Source organism: Panthera pardus, unplaced genomic scaffold, assembly GCF_024362965.1.
Source record: "Panthera pardus isolate Hobbes unplaced genomic scaffold, ASM2436296v1 HiC_scaffold_24, whole genome shotgun sequence".
NCBI classification, from domain to species: domain Eukaryota; kingdom Metazoa; phylum Chordata; class Mammalia; order Carnivora; family Felidae; genus Panthera; species Panthera pardus.
In genome coordinates, this window is record NW_026526810.1 from 29,980,384 (window position 1) to 30,005,040 (window position 24,657).

The 24,657-nt window shown below is 35.9% G+C and overlaps 1 protein-coding gene across 7 annotated transcripts in view; it reads right to left on the reverse strand.

Annotated features, from left to right (window-relative positions):
- The window catches only part of PIAS1 (protein inhibitor of activated STAT 1), a 128,701-nt gene that overhangs the window by 70,522 nt on the left and 33,522 nt on the right, over nucleotides 1-24,657 (reverse strand). For all 7 annotated transcript variants that reach the window (XM_053888922.1, XM_053888921.1, XM_019441664.2 and 4 more), the window contains exon 2: nucleotides 20,929-21,373. In XM_053888922.1, the coding sequence (XP_053744897.1) occupies nucleotides 20,929-21,373 (445 nt within the window). The remainder of the gene's footprint in view (nucleotides 1-20,928; nucleotides 21,374-24,657) is intronic.

The following is a 24,657-nucleotide window of genomic DNA, read 5'->3' on the forward strand; positions in this document are numbered from 1 at the left end:
CGGCAAATGTTTGCATATGCAGAGAACTCTCTGGAAAGACAAAAAAGGAACTGAAAGCAACACCTGTGGTTGAGATAAAGGTAGGAGAGGAACTTCTTTTTCATTATAAAGACTTTTATAACTTTTGGTTTTTATATCCAGTGAATATATTACCAATTTGAAAGTTTTAAAACAATCAAAAATATTAAACACAATAATTCAATGTTGGTGGAGAAATACACAAACAAATCAGTAGAACAGAAAAAAGTCCAAAAAAATATTCATTCAAAAGAAGTCTTGGGAGAAAATAAGAGCTTTACCCTCAATAAGTAAAAATAAAATCTCTAGAGTTCATCTAAAAAAAAACAAATATTTCACTGTCAGAAATGGAAAATGCAAGGCACTTTTAATTTACTTATCTTAGAGATAGGGTGGGTCCTCAGAAATCAGACAAAATCCAAAAGCCACTGTTTAACATATGAAAAGCAATCACAGACCATATTAATAGACTAAAAGACATGGACCACAGGATCACCCCTAATAAATGGATAAAAGGCATGTAAACAAATTCCAACACATTTTCATGATTAAAAAACAAATTCAACAAAAAAGGCATTTATGAAAAAAATTCACAGCTAACATACTCACTGGTGAAAGACTAGATACTTTCCCTCTAAAGAGAAAGATGAGAATGTCCACTCTTCAAATTCAACAGCATATGAAAAGGATTATACACCAAAAGCAAGTGGGGTTTATTCATGGAATGAAAGGATGGTTCAAAATATGAAAATTAATCAATGTAATATACCACATTAACAGAATGAAAGAAAAAAAACACATGATCATTCCAACTAACGGAAAGCATCTGACAAAATTCAACATCTTTCATGATAAAAAAAACACTGAACAAACTAGGAGTATAAGGAGACTATTTCAACATCATAGAGGCCGTATGTGAAAAACCCACGCCTAACATCATACTCAATGGTAAAAGACTAAAAGCTTTTCTTCTAAGTTCAAGAACAAGGCCAACTCTCTTTTCAACATCATACCAGAAGTCCATTATGTAAATAAGCAAAGAAATAAAAGACATCCTAATTTGAAAGGTAGTAAAATCATCTCTGTTCATACACGATATGACTTACATGTAGAAAACCCTAAAGATTCCACAAAACAACTATTAGTATAAACAAATTCATGAAGCTGTAGGATACAAAAATCAACACTCAAAAATCAGTTGTGTTTCTACACTAACAATGATCAATCTGAAAAGGAAATTAAAAAAACAACCCCATTTTCTATAGCATCAAAATGGATGAAATCCTTAGGAATAAACCTAACCAAAGAGGTGAAAGACTTGTATGGAGAGAATCACAAAGTACGGCAGATGGAAATGCATCCAATGCTCATGGGTTAGAAGACTTAATATTGTTAAAACGTCCATACTATACAGTGATCTACAGATTCAATGCAAGCCCTATCAAAATCCCAATGGCATTTTCTATAGAAACAAACAAAAAATTCATCTTAAAATTCATATGAAATCTCAAGGGATTCTAGGTAGCCAAAACAATCTTAAAAAGAACAAAGTCAGAGGCTTCATATTTCCTGATGCCAAAACACGTAAAAAAGCTACAGTAATCAAAACAGTGTGGTACTGGCATAAAGACAGACACGGAGACCAACGGAACAGGAATAAGCCCAGAAATAAACTCTTACACATTAGGTCAAATGATCTTCAACAAAGGTGCCAGGACCACACAATGGGGAAAGAACAGTATCTTCAACAAATGGTGCTGGGGAAACTAAATATCCAGATGCAACATAATGAAGCTGGGCCCCTACCTTACAACATCTACAAAAATTAACTAAAAATGGATTAAAGACCTGAAACTATAAAACTTCTAGAAGAAAACACAGGGGAGACACTTCATGATAATATATTTGGCAATGATTTTTTGGATATGACACCAAAAGCACAGACAACAGACAGTTGGGACTACACCAAACTTAAAATCTACTCATCAAAGGAATTTGAAAGGCAACCTACAGAATGGCAGAAAATATCTGGAAATCATGTATCTGGTCATGGGTTCAAAATAAAGAACTCAAATAACCCAAAATAAAGAACTCCAACAACTCTACAAGAAAAACCCAATTAAAAAATAGGCAGAGGGGGGCGCCTGGGTGGCTCAGTCGGCTAGGCGTCTGACTTCGGCTCAGGTCATGATCTCACGGTTTGTGAGTTCAAGCCCCATGTCAGGCTGTGTGCTGACAGCTCAGAGCCTAGAGCCTGCTTTGGATTCTCTGTCTCCGTCTCTCTCTGCCCCTCCCCTATTTGTGCGCTCTCTCTCTCTCTCTCTCTCTCTCAAAAATAAATAAATGTAAAAAAAAAATTTTTTTTTAAATACACAGAGGACTTGAATAGACCATTTTCCAAATAAGATACACAAATGGCCACACGCACATGAATAAGTGTTCACCCTTATGAATCACTGGAGAAATGCAAATCAAAACCACAATGAGAAACCACTTTACACCCATTAGGATGGCTACTAAAAAAAAAAAGAAAAGAAGTGTTACTGAGGATACAGGGAAACTGGAACCCTGTGCACTGTTAGTAGGGACATAAAATGGTGCGGCCACTATGGAAAACAGTATGGTGACCACTGAAAAAAACTGAATTACCATATGACCCAGCACTCTCACTTTTTGGATATATACCCCAAAGAACTGAAAGCAGAACCTCAAAGAGATACCTGCACACCCATGTTCATAGCAGCATTATTCACAAGAGCCAAGAGGTGGAAGCAACCTAAATGTCCAGCTACAGATGACTGGTTTAGCCAATGTAGACTATGCATACAATGGAATATTTATTGGCCTTAAAAAGGAAGGAATCCTGTCACATGCTACAATATGGATGAATCTTGAGGGCGCTGTGTTAAGTGAAATAAGCCAGTCACAAAGACAAATACTGAGTGACTCCACTTACATGAGGTATCTAAACTAGTCCAATTCTTAGAAACAAAAAATACAATAGTGGTTACCAAAGGGCTGAGGGTAGGAGAAAATAGGAATTGTTTAATGGGTATAGTTTCAGTTTTGCAAGATAAAAAGTTCTAGCAGTCTTCTGCACAATAATATGAATATCCTTAACATCGCTGAATTGTACACTTAAAAATGTATGAGGGTGAATATGTTACCACAATTTTTAAAATTTAAAAAGGAACTTAGACACATCTCACTAAAAATTATATACCCTATGGGGCGCCTGAGTGGCTCCGTCAAGCATCTGACTCTTGATTTTGGCTCAAGTCGTGATCTCATGGTTTGTGAGATCAAGACCCGTGTTGGGCTCTGTGCTGCTGGCATGGAGCCTGCTTAGGATTCGCTCTCCCTCTCTCTCTCTGCACCTCCCCCACTCAGTCTCTCTTTCAAAATAAACTTTATTTTAAAAACTGTAAGAATGCAGTACTACTGATGCATGCTATAAGATTGATGAACCCTAAAATCATCATGCTAAGTCAAAGAAGCCAGTCCCAAAAGACCATCTATTATATGACTCCATTTGTATGAAACATGCAGAACAGGCAAATCCATAGAGATGGAAAGATGATTAGTGGTTTGCAGGGACTGAGAAGAGAGGGGAATGACTGCTAATCAGTACAGTGTTTCTTTTCAGAGTGATGAAATTTTTTTAAATTAAACTGTGGTGATGGATGCATAACTCCATGAATATACTAGAGAACGACTGAAATGTACACTTTAACAGGGTGGAATTTAAAGTATGTGAACTATATGTCAATGAAGCTATTATTTTAAAAATCCAAACACCATAAGAGTAACAACTAACAGATTTGACAACTTAATTGTTTTCAACTTCTGTGTGATGAAAGATTTTATAAATTACGTAAGGTAAGTGACAGACCAAGATAAAATATTTACAACATATACTAGAGAGCTGACTAGTATGCATTACTCACAAAATACAAACCAATAAGGAAAAAAAAAACATACTAAGCAAATGAGCAAGAATATGAACAAGCAATTCAGGAACTACAAATGGTTAATGATCATAAAAATGTTCAACCTTAGCAGTAAGCAAAGGCATGCAAATTAAAACAAAATATTATTTTCATTTTGTCAGTTCATAAAACTTCTTAAATTACTGATAAAACTGTGGGTGATAGGCACTCACAAGAATGTTCATAGGAGTATAACTCTTTATTTTAGGGTCAGGGAAGCACTGACAGTAGCAAATTACAAGTATGCATATCCTTTCACCTAGTAAAACTACTAAAGATTTAAAGAAATACATACATACAAAAATACATATTCTTATATATAAGGATTATAGACACACACACACACACACACACACACACACACACACACACACACAAGGATGTTCACTGGTATAAACAGCAAAAAAAAAAAAAAAAAAAAAAAAAAAGGAAATAACCTGTATGTTCACGGAAAGTAGAAAGCTCAGGTTTATGATCATACTATGATACATTCTAGAGGAGTGCAAAGAAATGAAGTGACATTTATGGAAATGTATGTATATACCCTGACCCTTAACCAGCAAAGGGGTTTGGGGCACTGACCCTCACGCAGTTGAACATCTGTATGTAACCTGACTCCTCCAAAACTTTACTAACAGCCTACTCTTGACCAGAAGCCTTACCAATAACATAAACAGCACATATTTTGTATGTTATAGGTATTATGTACTGTATTCTAACAATAAAGGGAAAAGAAAATGTTAAGAAAAAGAAAATGTTAAGGAAAAGAAAATACATTTACAGTATATTTGTAAAAACAACAACAAAAAACTGCACGTAAATGGACCCATCCAGTTTAAACTATGTTGTTCAAGGGTCAACTGTACTATGATAATAAATACAATTCAGAAGACCCGGGCTATGGAAAATTTCTGTATTTAACAGAAATCAGTAATTCTGATTCCACTATTACACAAAACAAAAATGATAAATTCATGATCCCTGGTGAATAAAATCCCTTTAATTTTTATCCCTGGCTTATGCTTTTTAGTTTACTTGGTCTTGTATTTCTAAATGAACTAATGTATTTTTGATTCCTCCACCATATCATGAACTCTTTGAAGAACCATGTGTTATTCTTTCTCAGCAACTAGAATGGTGCTTGGCATAAAGGCACCTAATAAATATTAGTTGAATGAATAAATTTTTAAAATAAAAATAAGTTATTTTTATATTTATGTTTTTTAAAAAGTCACAGATTTCTTGGCAAGAAGGGATGGAGAAGATTCTACTTCCATAACCAGGGGTATTCACATAAGAATGAAAATATGCTTTATTAAGATCTTTGCTCTTTTAGAATGTTTTATAGTGGCTTGATCCATAAGAAAAGGATAAAAATCAGCAAAAAAACAAAAAACAAAAAAACAAAAAAAAAACAAACCCAAATAACCAAAATAAGTGAGTCTTCTATAACTCTATTTCATTTCTCTTTTATTCAAGTAATTTTAGAAGAACTTAAAAAAATTCCTTTTTTCTACTGTTTTTGATGAGGCTTATAATCTTCATCTTATTTTTAAGGTCTCTCTCTCCACACCTTAGAAAATAGTGTAAGTTATTTTCTTTAAGGCAAAAGAAGATTTGCTCCTCCAAAATATTAAAAATCATCAGAAAGATTTTGAACTATATATATATATACGTATATGTGTGTGTGTGTGTGTGTGTGTGTGTCACTTTAAGAGAATAAATGTTAGCACAAAAACTAAAATCTAGACAACACTGAAAAAAAGTTGAGTTCTCTTTGAAATATTTAGGTACTGAGTTATGAAGCATCTATAATTTTAACACACTTTTTGTTCTTAATCTAGGGACTAACATCTAGAGGTGATAAATCAGAATTCCTCATATGTGCTGTGAATTTCATACAGGTCCAAAATGATTTGTTGAAATAAAACTCCATTTCATTTACAATGTATACTGGTAAAGATTATCATGTAAAATTAAAATCTCAAACCCTCTTTCAATGTATGTATATGGAATACAAAAACACCTTCAGTAGCACTCTAAAAGTAAATTTCAAAACAGTGCTTCCATTTTGTAGATCCAATAAATTCTACTAAAAAAAAAATTCAAGATTTTTCTAAATAAAACTGAGAGAAAAAGATGTTATAAAACTGATAAATTACTTCAAGGAACAATTTAAAAAATCCTTCTTTTTTTAAAAAATATTTGTTAATGTTTAATTTTATTTGTGAGAGAGAGAGAGACATGCAATGTGAGCAGTGGAGGAGCAGAAAGAGAGGGGGGGACCCAGAATACGAAGGAGGCTCCAGGCTCTGAGCTGTCAGCACAGAGCCCAACGCAGGAATTTGAACCCATGAACCATGAGATCATGACCTGAGCTGAAGTCGGATGCTTAACTGACTGAGCCACCCAGGCACCCCGTAAAAAATCTTTTTATTTTTAATATCTTCTGTTATATAACAGGAAAAACATTGGCTTTGGAAGCAAACTTGTATTCAAATCCTGGCCCCATCACTTCCATTTTGTGAATTACCTTCTGCAGATCTCAGCTACTTCTTTTGTAATATTTAGGTTATTGGTCTAAGCTTCCAAAGTTGTTTGGAAGTTTAAATGAGATAACCGATATAAACTCCTAGTTTAATGCTTGTCAGAGTAAGTGCCCAACAATTTTTATTTATGTATCCCATTTCTCTCCCCACCTCCTATATTCAAGACTTCATGATAATCATTTTTAACTCTGCCTTAAAATATTCTACATAGTAGATACATCACAGGTTAAGTATTTTCTATTACTGGATATTTAGATTATTTCTAATTTTTATATTAGAAATAATGTTACATTGAATATTCTTAGGCTTTGGATTCCCAAATGTGGAATTAACAGACCAAAATGTACTTTTAAGCTCTTGCTACATACCGGCAAACTCTACTCTCAAAGAGCTGTACTCCACAAATTATTACCAGCAGTGAACATACATTTTAACAAATCTCATCAATAATGGATAGAAATATATATATATTTTTAAATCTAGTACTACAAACAAGATTAAAACCGCACTGACTTATTTTGAATTTTCTTTAAGAACTAGTAACAGTGAGGGGCGTCTTGGTGGCGCAGTTGGTTAAGGGTCCAACTCTTGACCTCCGCTTAGGTCATGATCTCACGGTTGGTGAGTTCTACCCCCACGTTGGGATCTGCACTGATGGTGTGGGAGCCTGCTTGGGATTCTATTCTGTCCCTCCTTCTCCTGCCCCTCCCCCACATGTGGTTGCACACACTCGCCCACTCTCTCTCAAAATAAATAAAACTCAAAAAAAAAAAAAAAAAGCAGTAACTGAGTATACTTTCATGTTTCCTAGTTGTATTTCCCCTTGTATAACTTAACTATTCATATATTTTGCCTAACAGAGTCTTAGCAGTTTTGATATTGATTTGTGAGTTTCTTCCTTTAGTCTTATGTTTGATTGAGATATTTTGTTTAGTATTTTCACACTTTTTTAAAAAACCATGATGCACAGAGGTTTAACACTTGTAATTTTTTTTAATGTTTTATTTACTTTTAAGACAGAGAAAGAGCATAAGTGGGGATGGGGCAGAGAGAGAGGGGGACAGAATATGAATCAGGCTCCAGGCTCTAAGCTGTGAGCACAGAGCCCGGCGTGAGGCTTGAACTCAGGAACTGTGAGATCATGACCTGAGCAGAAGCTGGACGCTTAACCAACTGAGCCACCCAGGCGCCCCTTAACATTTTTATGTAATCAACTTAATCCAAAATTTTCTTTGTGAAAGTTGTATGTAAACATAAATTGCTTACTTTACATTTAAAGTTTATGTGGGGAGGTGGTAAAAAGCGTAAAATATTATGAATATATTATACACAAATGATTTCCCTTCTGATCCATCTTATGTATTAAAATCATTACTTTTAAAATTAAAACAAGGGGCACCTGGGTGGCTCAGTCGGTTGAGCGTCTGACTTCAGCTCAGGTCATGATCTCACAGGTGGTGGGTTCAGGCCCCGCACTGATCTCTGTGCTGACAGATCAGAGCCTGGAGCCTGCTTTGGATTCTGTGTCTCCCTCGCTCTCTGCCCCTCCCTTTCTCATGCTCTGTCTCTCTCTGTCTCTCAAAAAATGAATATACATTAAAAAAAAATTTTAATAAAACAAAATTTAAGAACAGAAATAAAATATTCAAAAATATAGCTCTAAAATAAACTGTGAAACAAAATTTTAGGAACTACAGAGAACAGGTAGAAATAATTCAGCCTTTATATTTTTACCTACCTTAAAGTGATTTAATTCTAATACTACATTCAACATCCAGCTTCTTTTGAACTGCAATATCCTCATATTTGGCACATCTAAAGCTTATTTACATTTTAGTTTTAATAAATTTAGCAGCAGTAGTGCCAAAGAATTAGAACTAATCTCTGCTCACAACCACTGAGTTCATCTATCTGCAAGTACTGCCAGCACTAGAGTAGTATAGCTCAAGAAAGGGAATGGCTTAAAACTATCTTCCAGTCACCCAGATATCCATCAACAAAATTCCTTTTAATAAAAGGAAAGAGAGGTTCCTGAGTGGCTCAGTCGATTAGGCGTCTGACTTCGGCTCAGGTCATGATCTCACAGTCTGTGAGTTCGAGCCCCGCGTCAGGCTCTGTGCTGACAGCTTGGGGCCTGGCGCCTGCTTCGGATTCTGTATCTCCCTCTCTCTCTGCCCCTCCCCTGCTTGCACTCTGTTTCTCTTTCTCAAAAATAAATAAACGTCAAAAAAAAATTTAATAATATAATAAAAAAAGGAAAGAAATTGATTGCCAAAATTGGGTTCTCCCTTTGTTGCACCATCCTACCTGTCCCATGATCACCAGATGCAGTGCCTCTAGCTGGCTGGTGCAACTCACATGGAACTCGATTTGTGCCGGGGAGACTGGGCCAAAGTGGTGTACAACCCACTGGGAAATCTGAAACGCTGCACTTCACTGTACACACTACATGTCTGATCTTTAAATTTCATCCTAGCAAAATCTCATATGTTGGATTTCTTTGTTAAACTGTATTTACTTGCTTCTGCACCAAAATGTCTGGCTTGTTAATGTCACAATTTAAGATTTTTAATTTCATATTTACAGTTACACAGAAGGGTTCTTTACTGACTCTGATTTACTGATTCTTATTGTCAAGATTCCTTTCCAACCCAAAAAAGTCTATCATTCTTAGTTCCCAAGATAACCCTTGAGAACACAGATACCCATTTATTAAAAACACATTAGATGCCTTTGGGGTTCTGAGCCACTATAAAAACAATAATCAAAATATTAAATTATCTACAAAGGAATATACCGTTAGAAGGTAAATCTTAGATTTTACTTTGAAATCAGAAACCAGTGCTTCCAAATTAGGAAAAAAAAAAACCCACCTACAGAAAAAATTAGTGCCTTGATTTCCCAAAATTCAAGTACAGAAGAGCACAGCTCGTATTGAATTGTTAGAGGGCAAATTTTCTAAAAGCAGAGAAGAGTGAATCACAAAACCTCTGAATGCCCTTTCCAATACTTATCAGAGCCTGCGTCCTTGAATTTGTATCACCTGATCTCTAGGCAGTGGCTATCAGGCATGTGGAGGAAGGCAAACTCAATTATAAAAAAATGAGAGGAGAAGGAAACTGTGAAATCTAATCCAATGCTAGAGGAGCCCTTGGCGGAAAACACTGGTACCCAACGTTATTAAGATATAGCAGAAACCTTACCCGTGTTGCACAAAACAAGATGGATCATTTTAACTATTTAGAAGTGCTGAAGCATATGCTGCCTTTCAAAGGCAAAACCCAAATTTATACACACACACACACTATATATAAAATACATATATAAAATTCAAACCTTTTCTATAAATTATTCATACATCTTCCCAAGCCTAAAATAATTATAATTTTCTATATAGGAAGTGTTCTGTTTTAAAAAGGAAAGAGATCAACCTAGCTTTCTAAAATACTGAGACTATAAACCCAGTACACCCCAGTTGTCAGTTTTCCCTAGGAAGCATCGGTATATTGTCCCACATCAAGTTAGAACTCGGTGTGACAAAACTCAGGAAAATCCAAATAAATAGAACACAGATAATATACATTCATGGTGTTTAATGGAAAAGATTGTTTAACAAACATTAAAACTTAAATAGAAGCTACCTTCCAAGATTTAAAAGAGAAAGATAAGGGCGCCAGCCTGGCTCAGTCAGTAGAATATGTGACTCTTGATGTCAGGGTAGTAAGTTTGAGCCCACACTGGGTGCAGATACTACTTAAAAATTAAATCTTAAAAAAAAAAAGAAAGAAAAAGAAAACATAAACAAGTGACTTGTTTAACCCCAAACTGAAGAATGACACAATGTCTTAGTGTTCCAGATACTTCACTTTGTAGCATCCAAATGCTTTCCAACAAATGTTACAACACTCTAAGAACTGAGGAGGACCAAGAGGAGACCATCTTCACAGACAATTTCCAGTTTTTTACAAGAATCAGATTTAAGAGAAAATGCCTGTGAAATGGTTTCATTTCGTCCTTGTTCTTTATGGTCACTGCCCTCAATTAGAAAAGAATTAGAGTATAATGAATTCTAAAGAAAGACTACAAACATAAAACTGTATGGTAAAAAACAACGTTCACTTACTACCTCCCTATTTCTCCTAAGCTTCCTCCCATCTAAACCTCCCAAAGAGGTGACAGGGGGATAAAAGTAGGTTTCTTTAAAAACAAACGACAACAAAACACCTCAACCGTAACATTTATGATCCATGTTGCTCCTCCAAAGAAGAAGCCACTTAAATTATTCGTAGGCTAGAGAACAAATAAACTTCTAAGTTCATGGTCTTTGGAGAGTTAAATATTTTCAGAATGGTTGCATAAGAAAATCCACAGACACCCTCTTAACTGACCTGCTATTAACTGCTCTTCCCCAATGCCTCTCCACTTCCTGACTGGTGCTCCGGCAAGCTGACTGCCTGCACCAACAGACTACTCTCCAGTGCAGAAGCACTGCAGAGTCAGAGGTGTTTTTTCTCAAACCTGTTTATATGCCAGTTGCACCTGCAATTACAAACTTAAATACTATAAAACTGATGAAATTTAAATGCAGAAAGAGTTGCTGTTTTTATGAAAACTTAAGTCAAATGCTCTGCAAAGCCCCAACAAAAGCAAGTTGCTTAAAAAAAAAATGCAATGAGTGGGGCACCTAGGTGGCTCAGTCAGTTGAGCGTGTGACTTCAGCTCAGGTCATGATCTCACGGTTGGTGAGTTCAAGCCCCATGTCGGGCTCTGTGCTGACAGCTCAGAACCTGGAGGCTGTTCTGGATTCGGTACCTCCTTCTCTCTCTGCCCCTCCCCTGCTCATACTCTATCTCTCAAAAATAAGCATTGAAAAAATTATCTATTTTTAAAAAATGCAATCAGGGCACTTGAGTGGCTCAGTCAGTTGAGGGTCTAACTCTTGATTTTGGCTCCCGTCATGATTTCCCAGTTCCTCAGTTCGAGCCCCACACCGGACTCTGCACTAGCAGTGCAGAGCCCGCTTGGGATTCTCTCCCTCTCTCTCTCTGCACCTTCTCCACCGTGCACATGGGCACACTCTGTCACAAAAAATAAATAAATTTAAAATAAATAAAATAAAACTAAAACTAGGAAATCTGCAGTCTCAAAGGAAAGGCCTTTTAAACTACACCAAAGACTGGCAAATGAATATACATCAATATGTTTTACATTAAAGTAAAATGTTTAAGTCATTTTTATCAGTTGGTTCGAATATGGATAAGAGGAAACATTGTATCCTTTGCTGATCAACTAGAAGAACACTGATTTAGAACATTAGAAATAACACTCAGTGACAACAATTATTATTCCTCATTCCAATCTATGAGAAATCGCTAATCCATAGACACATGATGTAAACTTATTCAGGTGTACTGCCTAAGACCTTGAAAAACCTCAAAAGAGGGGGCACCTGGATGGCTCAGTCTGTTAAGCATCCGACTCTTGATTTCGGCTCAGGTCATGATCTCACAGTTCATGGGTTCCAGCCCCACCTCGGGTTCTGCACTTACAGTGCAGAGCCTACTTGGGATTCTCTCTCTCTCCCTCTCACTCTCTGCCCTTCCCCCACTCTCTCTGTCTCTCTCTCAAAATAAATAAACTGAATAAAAAAATAATGTAAAAAAAAAAAAAAAACCTCAAAAGAGGGATGCCAGGCTGGCTCAGTCAATAGAGCATGCAACTCTTAATCCTGGGATTGAGTTCAAGCCACATGTTGTGTGTATAGAGATTACTTAAAAATAAAATCTTAAAAGAATACAAAAATAAAATAAAATAAAATAAAATAAAATAAAATAAAATAAAATAAAATAAAATAAAATAACAAAAACTTGAAAAGGAAGACATCTCTTGAGAAGATACAATTTGGCTTAGCAAAACTTGAGATGACTCAACAAACTTTTACATGAGTACTCCAAATGAATGCAAAGCTGTTTGTTCTCTATGTTTGCCTTTGAAATAATTAAAACTATTAAAAACATGTAAAGGCATCATTTTAAAAAAATCTAGTTTCTCTTTGAAAATTTACCTGAGTCAAGAAAAAGAGAAATAACTAAATTACTAACAAACATAAACCTAAGTATTAATGGCTGTTTATTCTTATCTGAATCAAACCAAATATTCTTTCAATCACTATGAAAATATTTTGTGTTTTTACCATTATGCTCTAACACAGGTAAGTGTAAACAATATAAACAATAACATTCTAAACAATGATATTATTCTAAAAATAATATTAAAGAATTGAGGGAAAATATCTTGCTTCTGAATGGACATAACATTTTAATCCAAAACGATTTGTCCTTCTGATTTTTATAATTGTGTAAATTCCACAGCTGAGCGACACAATAGGGGCACTCTATACAAATAAGATATTTCAAAGTACTGTATACTTCTAACACATGTTGCTCAATATACTACAAAGATTAAAATTTTCTGCGCCCCATTATTTATATGGATCAATAATGTAAGTGGCTAAGAACATGCTGGGTTACATCAGCTAGTATTTGAGATTCTCCTCTTCATTAAAACAAAATCAGAAATTAGCACAAACAAGGGGTGCCTGTCTGGCTCAGTTGTAAGAGCGTGTGACTCTCGATCTTGGGGTCATGAGTTTGAGACCCATGGTGGGCATAAAGATTACTTAAATAAATAAAACTTAAAAAGGGGGGGGGGGGCGGGGCAGCTGGGTGGCTTACTTGGTTAAGCGTCCAACTCTTGATTTTGGCTCAGATCATGACCTCACGGTTCAGTGAGTAAGTTCGAGCCCCGCACCAGGCTCTGCACTGACCGTGTGGAGCCTGCTTAGGATCCTCTCTCTCACTCTCTCTCTGCCCCTCCCCAGCTTGCACTCTTTCCATCTCTCTCTCAAAAAATAAATAAACCTTAAAAAAAAAAAAAAAAGAAAAGAAAGAAACACAAACACACACAAGACAATGACTGACCAGAACACAATAGAAGTATTTATAAATTTCTCTCTAAAGTAAGTGTTCTCTATGGATTCTATATAAAACATGTTATATCTTTTATAATTGGGGGGCGGGAGGGTGTATAGGGTATATTAAATATCCAAATCATCAATTAACTATAGAGTTCAGAGTGGGAGTGGAAATAATAAAAGGAAGGACACCTCTTTTCTCCCTAACTCTATTTCCCATCCTTATCATAAGCCACTGTTTATGATAATGTGATATGCCTCAGTTGTATTCAGATGGTAAAATGATTAAAATTCACTGAATCAGAGTGAAGTAAAAGACTCTATTGTATTTAAATAAATTGGAGAGCTAATAAATGTTTACTGAACAACTGCCATGTAACAAAGTCATAGATAGCTATTACAGGAATATATACAAGATGAATACAGCAGAACCCTTACCATTTTGAGGCACTAACAACAAAATGTTATAAGAACATGAAAAAAAAGTGAAATCAATTCTGGATGGGGGAAGGAATAGATATATATAGGGAGAAATCTTAGAAAGATTAATGAAAAAGGTTTTAAAAAGCATGTAAAATGATATTATACATGGAAAATCCAATAGACTCCACCAAAAGTCTACTAGAACTGATACATGAATTCAGCCAAGTTGCAAGATACAAAATCAATGTACAGAAATCAGTTGCATTCTTATACACTAACAATGAAGCAACAGAAAGAAATATAAAGAAACTGATCCCATTCACAATTGCACCAAGAAGCATAAAATACCTAGGAATAAATCTAACCAAAGATGTAAAAGATCTGTATGCTGAAAACTACAGAAGGCTTACGAAGGTAATTAAAGAAGATATAAAGAAATGGAAAGACATTCCCTGCTCATGGATTGGAAGAATAAATATTGTCAAAATGTCAATACTACCCAAAGCTATCTACACATTCAATGCAATCCCAATCAAAATTGCACCAGCATTCTTCTCGAAACTAGAACAAGCAATCCTAAAATTCATATGGAACCACAAAAGGCCCCGAATAGCCAAAGCGATTTTGAAGAAGAAGACCAAAGCAGGAGGCATCACAATCCCAGACTTTAGCCTCTACTACAAAGCTGTCATCATCAAGACAGCATGGTATTGGCACAAAAACAGACACATAGACCAATGGAATAGAATAGAAACCCCAGAACTAGACCCACAAACGTATGGCCAACTCATCTTTGACAAAGCAGGAAAGAACATCCAATGGAAAAAAGACAGTCTCTTTAACAAATGGTGCTGGGAGAACTGGACAGCAACATGCAGAAGGTTGAAAGTAGACCACTTTCTCACACCATTCACAAAAATAAACTCAAAATGGATAAAGGACCTGAATGTGAGACAGGAAACCATCAAAACCCTAGAGGAGAAAGCAGGAAAAGACCTCTCTGACTTCAGCCGTAGCAATCTCTTACTTGACACATCCCCAAAGGCAAGGAAATTAAAAGCAAAAATGAATTACTGGGACCTTATGAAGATAAAAAGCTTCTGCACAGCAAAGGAAACAACCAACAAAACTAAAAGGCAACCAACGGAATGGGAAAAGATATTTGCAAATGACATATCAGACAAAGGGCTAGTATCCAAAATCTATAAAGAGCTCACCAAACTCCACACCGAAAAACAAATAACCCAGTGAAGAAATGGGCAGAAAACATGAATAGACACTTCTCTAAAGAAGACATCCAGATGGCCAACAGGCACATGAAAAGATGCTCAACGTTGCTCCTTATCAGGGAAATACAAATCAAAACCACACTCAGATATCACCTCACGCCAGTCAGAGTGGCCAAAATGAACAAATCAGGAGACTATAGATGCTGGAGAGGATGTGGGGAAACGGGAACCCTCTTGCACTGTTGGTGGGAATGCAAATTGGTGCAGCCACTCTGGAAAACAGTGTGGAGGCTCCTCAGAAAACTAAAAATCGACCTATCCTATGACCCAGCAATAGCACTGCTAGGAATTTACCCAAGGGATACAGGAGTACTGATGCATAGGGGCACTTGTACCCCAATGTTTATAGCAGCACTCTCAACAATAGCCAAATTATGGAAAGAGCCTAAATGTCCATCAACTGATGAATGGATAAAGAAACTGTGGTTTATATACACAATGGAGTACTACATGGCAATGAGAAAGAATGAAATATGGCCCTTTGTAGCAACGTGGATGGAACTGGAGAGTGTGATGCTAAGTGAAATAAGCCATACAGAGAAAGACAGATACCATATGTTTTCACTCTTATGTGGATCCTGAGAAACTTAACAGAAACCCATGGGGGAGGGGAAGGAAAAAAAAAAAAAAAAAGAGGTTAGAGTGGGAGAGAGCCAAAGCATAAGAGAGTCTTAAAAACTGAGAACGGAGGGTTGATGGGGGGTGGGAGGGAGGGCAGGGTGGGTGATGGGTATTGAGGAGGGCACCTTTTGGGATGAGCACTGGGTGTTGTATGGAAACCAATTTGACAATAAATTTCATATATTGAAAAAAAAAGCATGTAAAATAGGCCTCTTACAAACAAGATTTTAATATGATAGGCAAAAAAAATAAACCAACCCCTTCATCTCCCAATTCTTCTAGTTAACTATGGACAATGAAAAGAATTCTCTTTAATGTGTGGTTCCAAAATGAATGAAGACCTTAAAATTACTCATCGTTAAAGAAATAATAACAAAATGAGTTTAAGAGTGGATAACAATTACCTAATAAAATTGGGGATACCAAAACTATTGTTGTGATTTTAGCTAGAAACATAAATCATGCAGAAAACCATTCAAGTTATATTCAGAACATCTTAGAATCTGTTTCAATCTAAGGGCTAAGGCCAAAAGGAGGGGAGGAAATGAAAAATTAAATTTACTTGTCACATTGTGATTGTCTCAAGTGATAATTGTTATAAACTAGCTGGCTACAGGTCAAAACTAAACTCTAATGAGCCTATAATGATTTTAAATGTATATGTTTAGAAACAAAGAGAATACCAGAGACATTTAACTTTTCGGAAATGACCTAGTGGCAAAAAAGCCCTTTATAAAACTGAATTCTGTGGGACACCTGGGTGGCTCAGTGGGTTAAGCATCTGATTGTTGATCTCAGGGTCATATGAGTTCAAGACCCATGTTGGGCTCCTTGCCAGGCTGGTGTGTACTCCAGAAAGGAAGGAAGGAAGGAAGGAAGGAAGGAAGGAAGGAAGGAAGGAAGGAAGGAAGGAAGGGAGGGAGGGAGGGAGGGAGAGAGGGAGGGAAAGCTAAATTCTGTGATGAAGTGAAGTGGTTACTTCATTAAATGAAGAAACAGTCTTTAATAACATTGAAGAATCTTCTAGATTATTTTCTTTTATTCTGTTTTTGGGGTTTTAAATTTTTTTTGAAGTTTTTTTCCTAAGTTTTGTTTGTTTTTTTATGTATTTATTTGAGACAGAGAGAATGCAAGAGGGAAAGGGGCAGAGGGAGAGAATCCCAAGCAGTCTCTGCACCACCAACACAGAGCCCAATGGCAAGGCTCAAACTCACAAACTGCGAGATCATGACCTGAGTCAAAGTTGGACGCTTAACCGAATGAGCCACCCAGGCACCCCATATTTACTTATTTTAAGAGAGAGAGAGCGAGCGAGCACAAGCTGGGGAGGGGCAGAGAGAGAGAATTCTAAGCAGGCTCTGCATTGTCAGCCCAGAGCCCAACACAGGGCTCGATCCCACGAACTATGGGTTCATGACCTGAGCTGCAATCAAGAGTTGGAAGCTCAACTGCCTGAACCACCCAGGCGCCCCTCTTCTATTCCGCTTTTTACAAAATAGAGCTTTAAAATACATTCATCTTAAACTCTGCAAATTACTCAAAATCTTTTTTCAGTAAATCTTTTTCAGATTCACTGAGCATTCCCTCCCTTGAATATTTACTGAATCAATAAACCTCCACAAATTATTTTCTGGTGAGACTGCTTTATGCATAACCAAAATAATGGCTTTTATTTTAATTCTATGATAGCAATGAGAAATTAGAAATCTATTTATACACCACCAAGCAATTCCATAACACCTATTCATTTTGTATGTATACCATAAACAATGGACTTATTCAATAAAAACTAGTATTCAAATTAAATTATACTTTAAATACACAATTTTTGTCACTTGTGGTAATTGTTCTACAAGTCACCACAAACAATGAATTAGTGAATACTGAACCAGTATTCAGGTTTAGGGAATACATAGGACTAAGTTCCTACAAGCCTCTGATTCCATCTTCATCCACTGATCACTATGTAACCTTGTTTTAGGTTGTGTTTCTGTTTAAGGACACCTTACTTAATATATATTGGTGATTCATTAACATTGACCTCACCGCCAACAGCACTACCTAATGCCTGAACAAAACTGAATGCATATATTTTTTTCTCCATGAGGCATATCACAGCCTTTTGCATTTAGGAACACTAGACAGAGCTTCAGCACTATAGGTGGGGGCTATTTAAAACTGTAATCACCAATAAAAAGCACAAAAATGCAAAAACCACGGCACTAAATAGAGCATAGAAGAGGACACTTACAGTATGAAAGCTGAAAACAAGAAGGCCTCGAGAGTCACCTTGTTCAATCACAGGTGTGAAAGTGTGAGTCAGAAGACTCAACTTTTTTTACCACTCTGCACGTGTCTAAAATGACCATGCAATTATTATGTGATTTTGGAATTACAAATACATTTGAGATAGTAGACATTCACAAAGATAGAATGTGCAAATAATGAGAACTGACAATACAAAGAATGCCCAATTAAGTAAGTCTCATGGTAAATCCTTCAGTATTTCAATCTAGTCAATTTTGTAAACGCAAGGGTTTACTTACTGGTTATCAAGATGGGAAAATTTTTATGGCATTGTTTTTAAATTATCACACAAACACACCCCATTGAAGCAGTCTATAAATTTTCACATAAAGAGTAAAGATGGAAAAATTATTTAAAACTTACTGCCTACTCTTTAAAAACAGCCACTGGGGGGAAAGCATTATAGAAAGAGATCGAAAACTGCAGCTTTTAAGAACATAATTTCTTATGAACTATCTGTTTTTAGTATCTTTTTAGAGGAAAATCAGGTATATTGAAAAGTTCATAAGGATAAAAGTATCCTGAAGTATTAAAGCAATAAGATACAAAATGTAAATTATGATATATTAGGTTAAGCTAAAAAGGCATGAAAAGACCATCAGTGTAGACAATTAGAAATTAATACTTAACAAATATATTCAAGCAAAGTACTTCAGTAAAATAAAAATAATTAACTTAATTCTCTCAATTCTAATTTAATTTATTTAATTGATTTAAACTATTATCCAATATAAGTATAATGTGTGTCCAGTTTGCATTCCTACTCTTTATAACAAAATTAAGATACATATGTAAATATAATCTATTCACACTGGTACTTGAAATGTATATTACTGAAAATGAAAACAGCAAGATACAGTAATTAAGACCAGAAGAGAATTTGAGAACTGGGAATCAAATCAAATCAAAGCCACCAACAGTTTTTCCTTTTAAATTTCAGATGATGTTCACTGCAGCACAGTTTTTGGCAGCAAAAAACTAGAAAAACTTGTCTTTTACTAGAGAACTCATTTAAATCACAGAATAGTATACAGTTTTTTAATAAGAAATGAGCTAGAATGTGTGCGTGCGTGTGTGTGTGTGTGTGTGTGGTGTGTGTCTATATGTGTATGGACTTCAATTATTAAGACAGACAAGGAGAAATGTCTATAGTAAGGGGAAAAAGGCAAGTCACAGAATACGATGTATAATAGGATTCCTTCTTGAAAAACAAAAACGTAATTTGTTTATATATGCATACACAAACTACTAATGAGGAAGGGACTCTGGCACTTTCATTTTTTATAATGAGCATGTGTACGTTTTATAAGCATACAGGTTTTTGACAAGTGTTAGGCTGCCCTGCAATAGCTATTTTTAAAAAATAATGTGATACAAAATTCATGTTGTTTGAAAATGACTCCTATGAACTGAATTTATTCAGGTAAATTCTGCTAAATATAATTAAAGACAAACATTTCCCAATTCAATGAATTCGAGTATGTTCTCAAAATTCAACACTAACCAATCCCCCTAACTGAAATGTTGAATGATTTGTAACAGGGGTCAGCAAACTTTTTCTGTAAAGGTCAGACAATAAATAGTTTAGGTTTTGCAGACAAACATGGTCTCTGTTGCATATTATTCTTTGTTTTTTGTTTTGTTTTTTTTTTTTTTTACAAGCCTTTGAGAATGAACACACACACACACACACACACACACACACACACACACACACACAAAACACTGTTAGCTTATTAGGTCCACAAAAAACAGGCCACAGGATTTGTCTTGCCAGCCACAGCTTGTCTACCACTAATTTATAACAATAAACCAGCATCTGCACATCTGATATTTTAAATATATTACAACAAAGGTGTCAGAGATCACAACAGAGTCAGTTTTATTCTGCATTAAATAAACTATGGTAGTATTGGAGCAATAAAGTGACTAATACACACTGAATCCTATTAAAATGCTATCCATTAATCAAATAATGGTAAAAACACAGTAAATAAAATTTCAAGTATTCATATTATAAAAGCATGATCATGTGCACACCTGCAAAGCACACACATCCACTTGAAAAAGTCAGCTGAAATTAAAATACTACACATCAAAGCTGAATTTTCCTTTTATAATAATTAAAACCATTTACTCATTTAAATAATCAAAACTAGTCAATCATTTGTTTTAGAATTCATCAACCCTGAAAATTAAAAACTGAATTTAGAGGCTGGTAGAAATTATTAGGTTTTAATTTTTTAATTTGTAAGGATTATTGCAAAATATTAATCAACAATCTAAAATATTACACATAAAAAATTTTTTTTAACATTTATTTATTATTGAGAGACAGAGAGTGTGAGCAGGGGAGGGGCAGAGAGAGAGGGAGACACAGAATCCGAAGCAGGCTCCAGGCTCCGAGCTGTCAGCACAGAGCCCAACATGGGGCTAGAACCCACAGAACGCGAGATCATGACCTGAACTGAAGTCGGCCGCCTAACTGACTGAGCCACCCAGGTGCCCCTAAAATATTACACTTTAAAAGTTTATATTCTTGGAAACTTGACTATACTTTTTTTCTTTGCCTGAAAGATAACTTTTATGTATCTGATTCTGTCTAAAACTGAAAGATCCTTATTGTAATCTGAATGCTACTACCAAAGGAAAATTTCATGATGAATAATAAACTGAGTCAAATTAACACTCTAAAATGAAAATGCGTCTCCCCACCTCCTGTCCCAAGTAACCAAATAACCATCATAGAATAATCTTACCTAGACTGGTGGGTTTTATCAGTTCATCCAGTAAATCATAAAATGGTAATTTTTGAAGTTTTATATCCGGATGTACTGGGTGAAGGGCTGATGTAAGATGTGGGAGTTCCAGTTCATGTTTAGGTCCCAGAAGAGAAACAGGGAGTAACGGCGATGATGCAGGGTGACCATCATAAGTGAGCTGTGGAATGGTAGATGGAGACAAAGTTGCTGGCATAGGACTTGAATGGACACTGGGGATGGACAAGTCCGCGGGCGTCATGATTTTCTGGGGGAACCTCCGCCTATAGAGTTCTTTAATTTTCATTTGTACAGCAGGACTGCAGCCAGCCTTTAGCAAATGCAGGGCTTTTGTGAGAAGTTCGTGTTTGCGTCCGTGCTTGTTTCTCCCAGCGTAGCCCAACAGTACTTGGAGTTCAGAAACTCTAAGGCTCATAACCATTTGCTTCGAGACAAAACAAAATGTGAAATGTTAGTATTCCCATAGTATAATTTACAATATTAAACAATACTTTATTATAACCCTTTCTCCTTATGGCTTGCTTACAGGCCAGCTCATTTATAGTCAATTCTAGCTATTTCAAACTTAAAATAAGTAATCAAAGAAATTTTAAATTAATACTCATAAATTCAACAACTTCTACCCAGGGTTATGAAAGATGTAAGATGAAGTATTCACCAGGTAGAACCACACCTCACCTCAGTCCACTGTGTTGATTCAACTGTCAGCTATTCACCAAGCACTTACTGAGTCTCCAGGAGAGTGCTGAGTGCTATGTGGATGGCAAAATATAATGATGAGCCCTCAAGAACATTTATTTTCTTGGGGGGAAATTACATAACTATATACGAAACACATACACAGCCCACTTCAAACACCAGATGCACACAGCAGGGTATAAATAACATACTATCAGGTATTACCTTGTATGCTGACCTCGGAATTTGTAGGACTTAAAAACTATATACCCTTTCTGACCCATTATTTACCAGATATATTCGATATTTTCATATCGAATTTTCATATCAATATTTTCATATCATATCGTTGTCACTAAATCTTTATTATCTCCACAGGGTGTTATCCCGCTCCTTCTTTACACATGAAGAAACTATGTAGTTAAGAAAGGTTAAATAACTTGCCTAAGGCCACATAGCTACTAAGTAGCAGTCAGGATTCAAACACAGTTATGTACGATTCTAACCCCTATTCTTTCCACTACACCATTAGGAAAGGACAGAGCTGGAAACATAATATTGACTCACTCCACTGGCAAGCCCAGGCTAAAAAGTCTAGGAATTCAATCCACATGCCACAATGTGTAAGGCTCTTGGTTTCCAAAATTGTTTGGTCAATATTTCTTCTTTTCTACCAATTACTAAGAGACTACCAACAGGAAATGCCCATCTCTACCACTCCTCTCATTTTAAAGTGGAAAAAAAAAAGGAATCCAAAGAGAAGAAATGGCTTACCCAAGATCATATAGTATTAACAGCAGAATCCTGACTTTACCACCACTGACAGGGAGGTGTTAGGGTGGAAGACACAAGTAAGCTTATCACCAGCTATTTTCCCCAACTGTTTTATCCCCTCACCCCATACCAATTACCAATACACAAAAGATAACCTGCCTTTCCTAATTCACTGCCACTCCCTGAGAGGACATTCTACTCCAGCCAATCCTCTTGAAGCTGTTTAGAGAGTGCAAAATAATTAAATAAAAAATCCAAATAGTGAGAAAACAATATAAAGAGCTTTAGATCCAATATAGTTGGTAATTAAACATATGTGAGTCCTTCCTCTACTTCTCTGGCCTGAAAAATACTCTTTCTTCAAATTCTAGCTTTTGTCAGCCTTAGTCCATTGGGCCTGGCAATATTAATGATTCTTTTCTCACTACTTTTATTGGCCACTTTTCATATCTTTACTAGCACTTGTCTTGCTTTATTACAATTTTCTATTTGTACAAGTGATTCCATGACCACTTTGAGGTCCTCCAGGGCACAAGCCAATGTTACCTGAGCCTGACAACAGTAGAAACTCATCAAATGCCTGGACAATGAGTAAATGAATGAATGAAAGAACAAAGTAAATAAGAAAATCACACCAAAAGAAAGAACAGGGGTGGAATCTACAACAATAAGTTATACATGTAACTATAACATAAATGCAAATGAACTCCCAAACTTTTATGTTCTATACAAGGCATGCAAAGAAATACTACAAGCCTTAAAAACAAATTCTACCCCAAATCCTCTAAATGTTCCTCTTTTTTAGATACGAACAGAAATTCAATACTTACTATATTGTCAGCAAGATACCAATTTCTTTCTACTATCCAAATTGTCCTAAGCGTACAAAATAGTTTTAAAGATTTTTATGACTTATTTTAAAAGGAACTGGGACTTCAACTGAAAAGCACTACGTTAATAAGTAAGCTTCTGCTTTTGGAGAAATAACAGAAATTATGCTTCAAAGATTATCAGTTAAAAATAAATTTAGGTTGGCATTAGTCAAATGTACACTTCATTTTACAGAGACAGTAGTAAAAATTTTAGAAAGAGAATAATGTCTTTCTACTTCAATTCCATTCTCCTAGGTCAAACACAAACAAACCTGAAATTCAGTGATTATCACAAACTTTTCACTGATGACAGTTTTTGTCCTTACTCTTTGGGTATAAGGATTTAAATGCACCACAGATGTATTATCATTTTATTTATATGGAAGGACATATTGACAATTCACATAAAATAAAATCTCTTGCTTGATGGTCAAAAGAAAAAGGCTGATGACAGAAGTATAATTTTTTTGTTCTTACAGGATGTGTAATTAATCATCACAATTAATGAGGTACTGTCCTTATTTTACAAATGAAACAACTGGGGGCATCTGGGTGGCTCAGTTGGTTAAGCATCTGACTCTTGATGTCAGTTCAGGTCATGATCTCATGGTTCATGGGTTCAAACATGGCACTGGGATCTGTGCTGACAGTGCGGAGCCTGCTTGGGATTTTCTCTCCCTCTCTCTCTCAAAATAAATAATAAACATAAAAAAAAAAAAAAAAAAAAAAAAAAAGGAAAACTGAGACCTAGGCAGGTTAAGAAAGTTGTTGAATACTATACAACTACTCCAAATGTTGTGCTCTTACACTATACCATCTTTTAGAGGAAGCAAACCACAAGCTTTTCAATTAGGAAAGAGAAAAACCTTTTAAAAGACTAATTGACTTAACATCTAATCTCCATTTCAAGCATCAATATTTGGCTTAAAAGAATTGGTGGTTCGGATAAGAAAAGAATGCATCTGGATTCAAATGAACCATTGCACCTTAAAATCAGGTTTGGTGAAAGATAGGGTGCTATCCATTGCTGTTATTGGAGCAGCTTCTGCACGCTCTTAAGGGCTGTAGTAAGCATACAGAATTTTTAAAAAATATTTATTTATTCTTGAGAGAGACAGAGCACAAGTCTGGGAGGGGAAGGGGCAGAGAGAGACGGGGGGGGGGGGGGAGGGGGGGAGGGGGAAGGGAGGAAGACACAAAATCGGAAGCAGACTCCAGGCTCTTAGCTGTCAGCACAGAGCCCAACATGGGGCTCAAACTCGCGAACCACGAGACCATAACCTGAGCCGAAGTCAGACGCTTAACTGACTGAGCCACCCAGGTGCCCCAGCATGCAGTATTTTTTAAAACTAAATAAAAGGGGGGCAGGAAACACAAACATCTG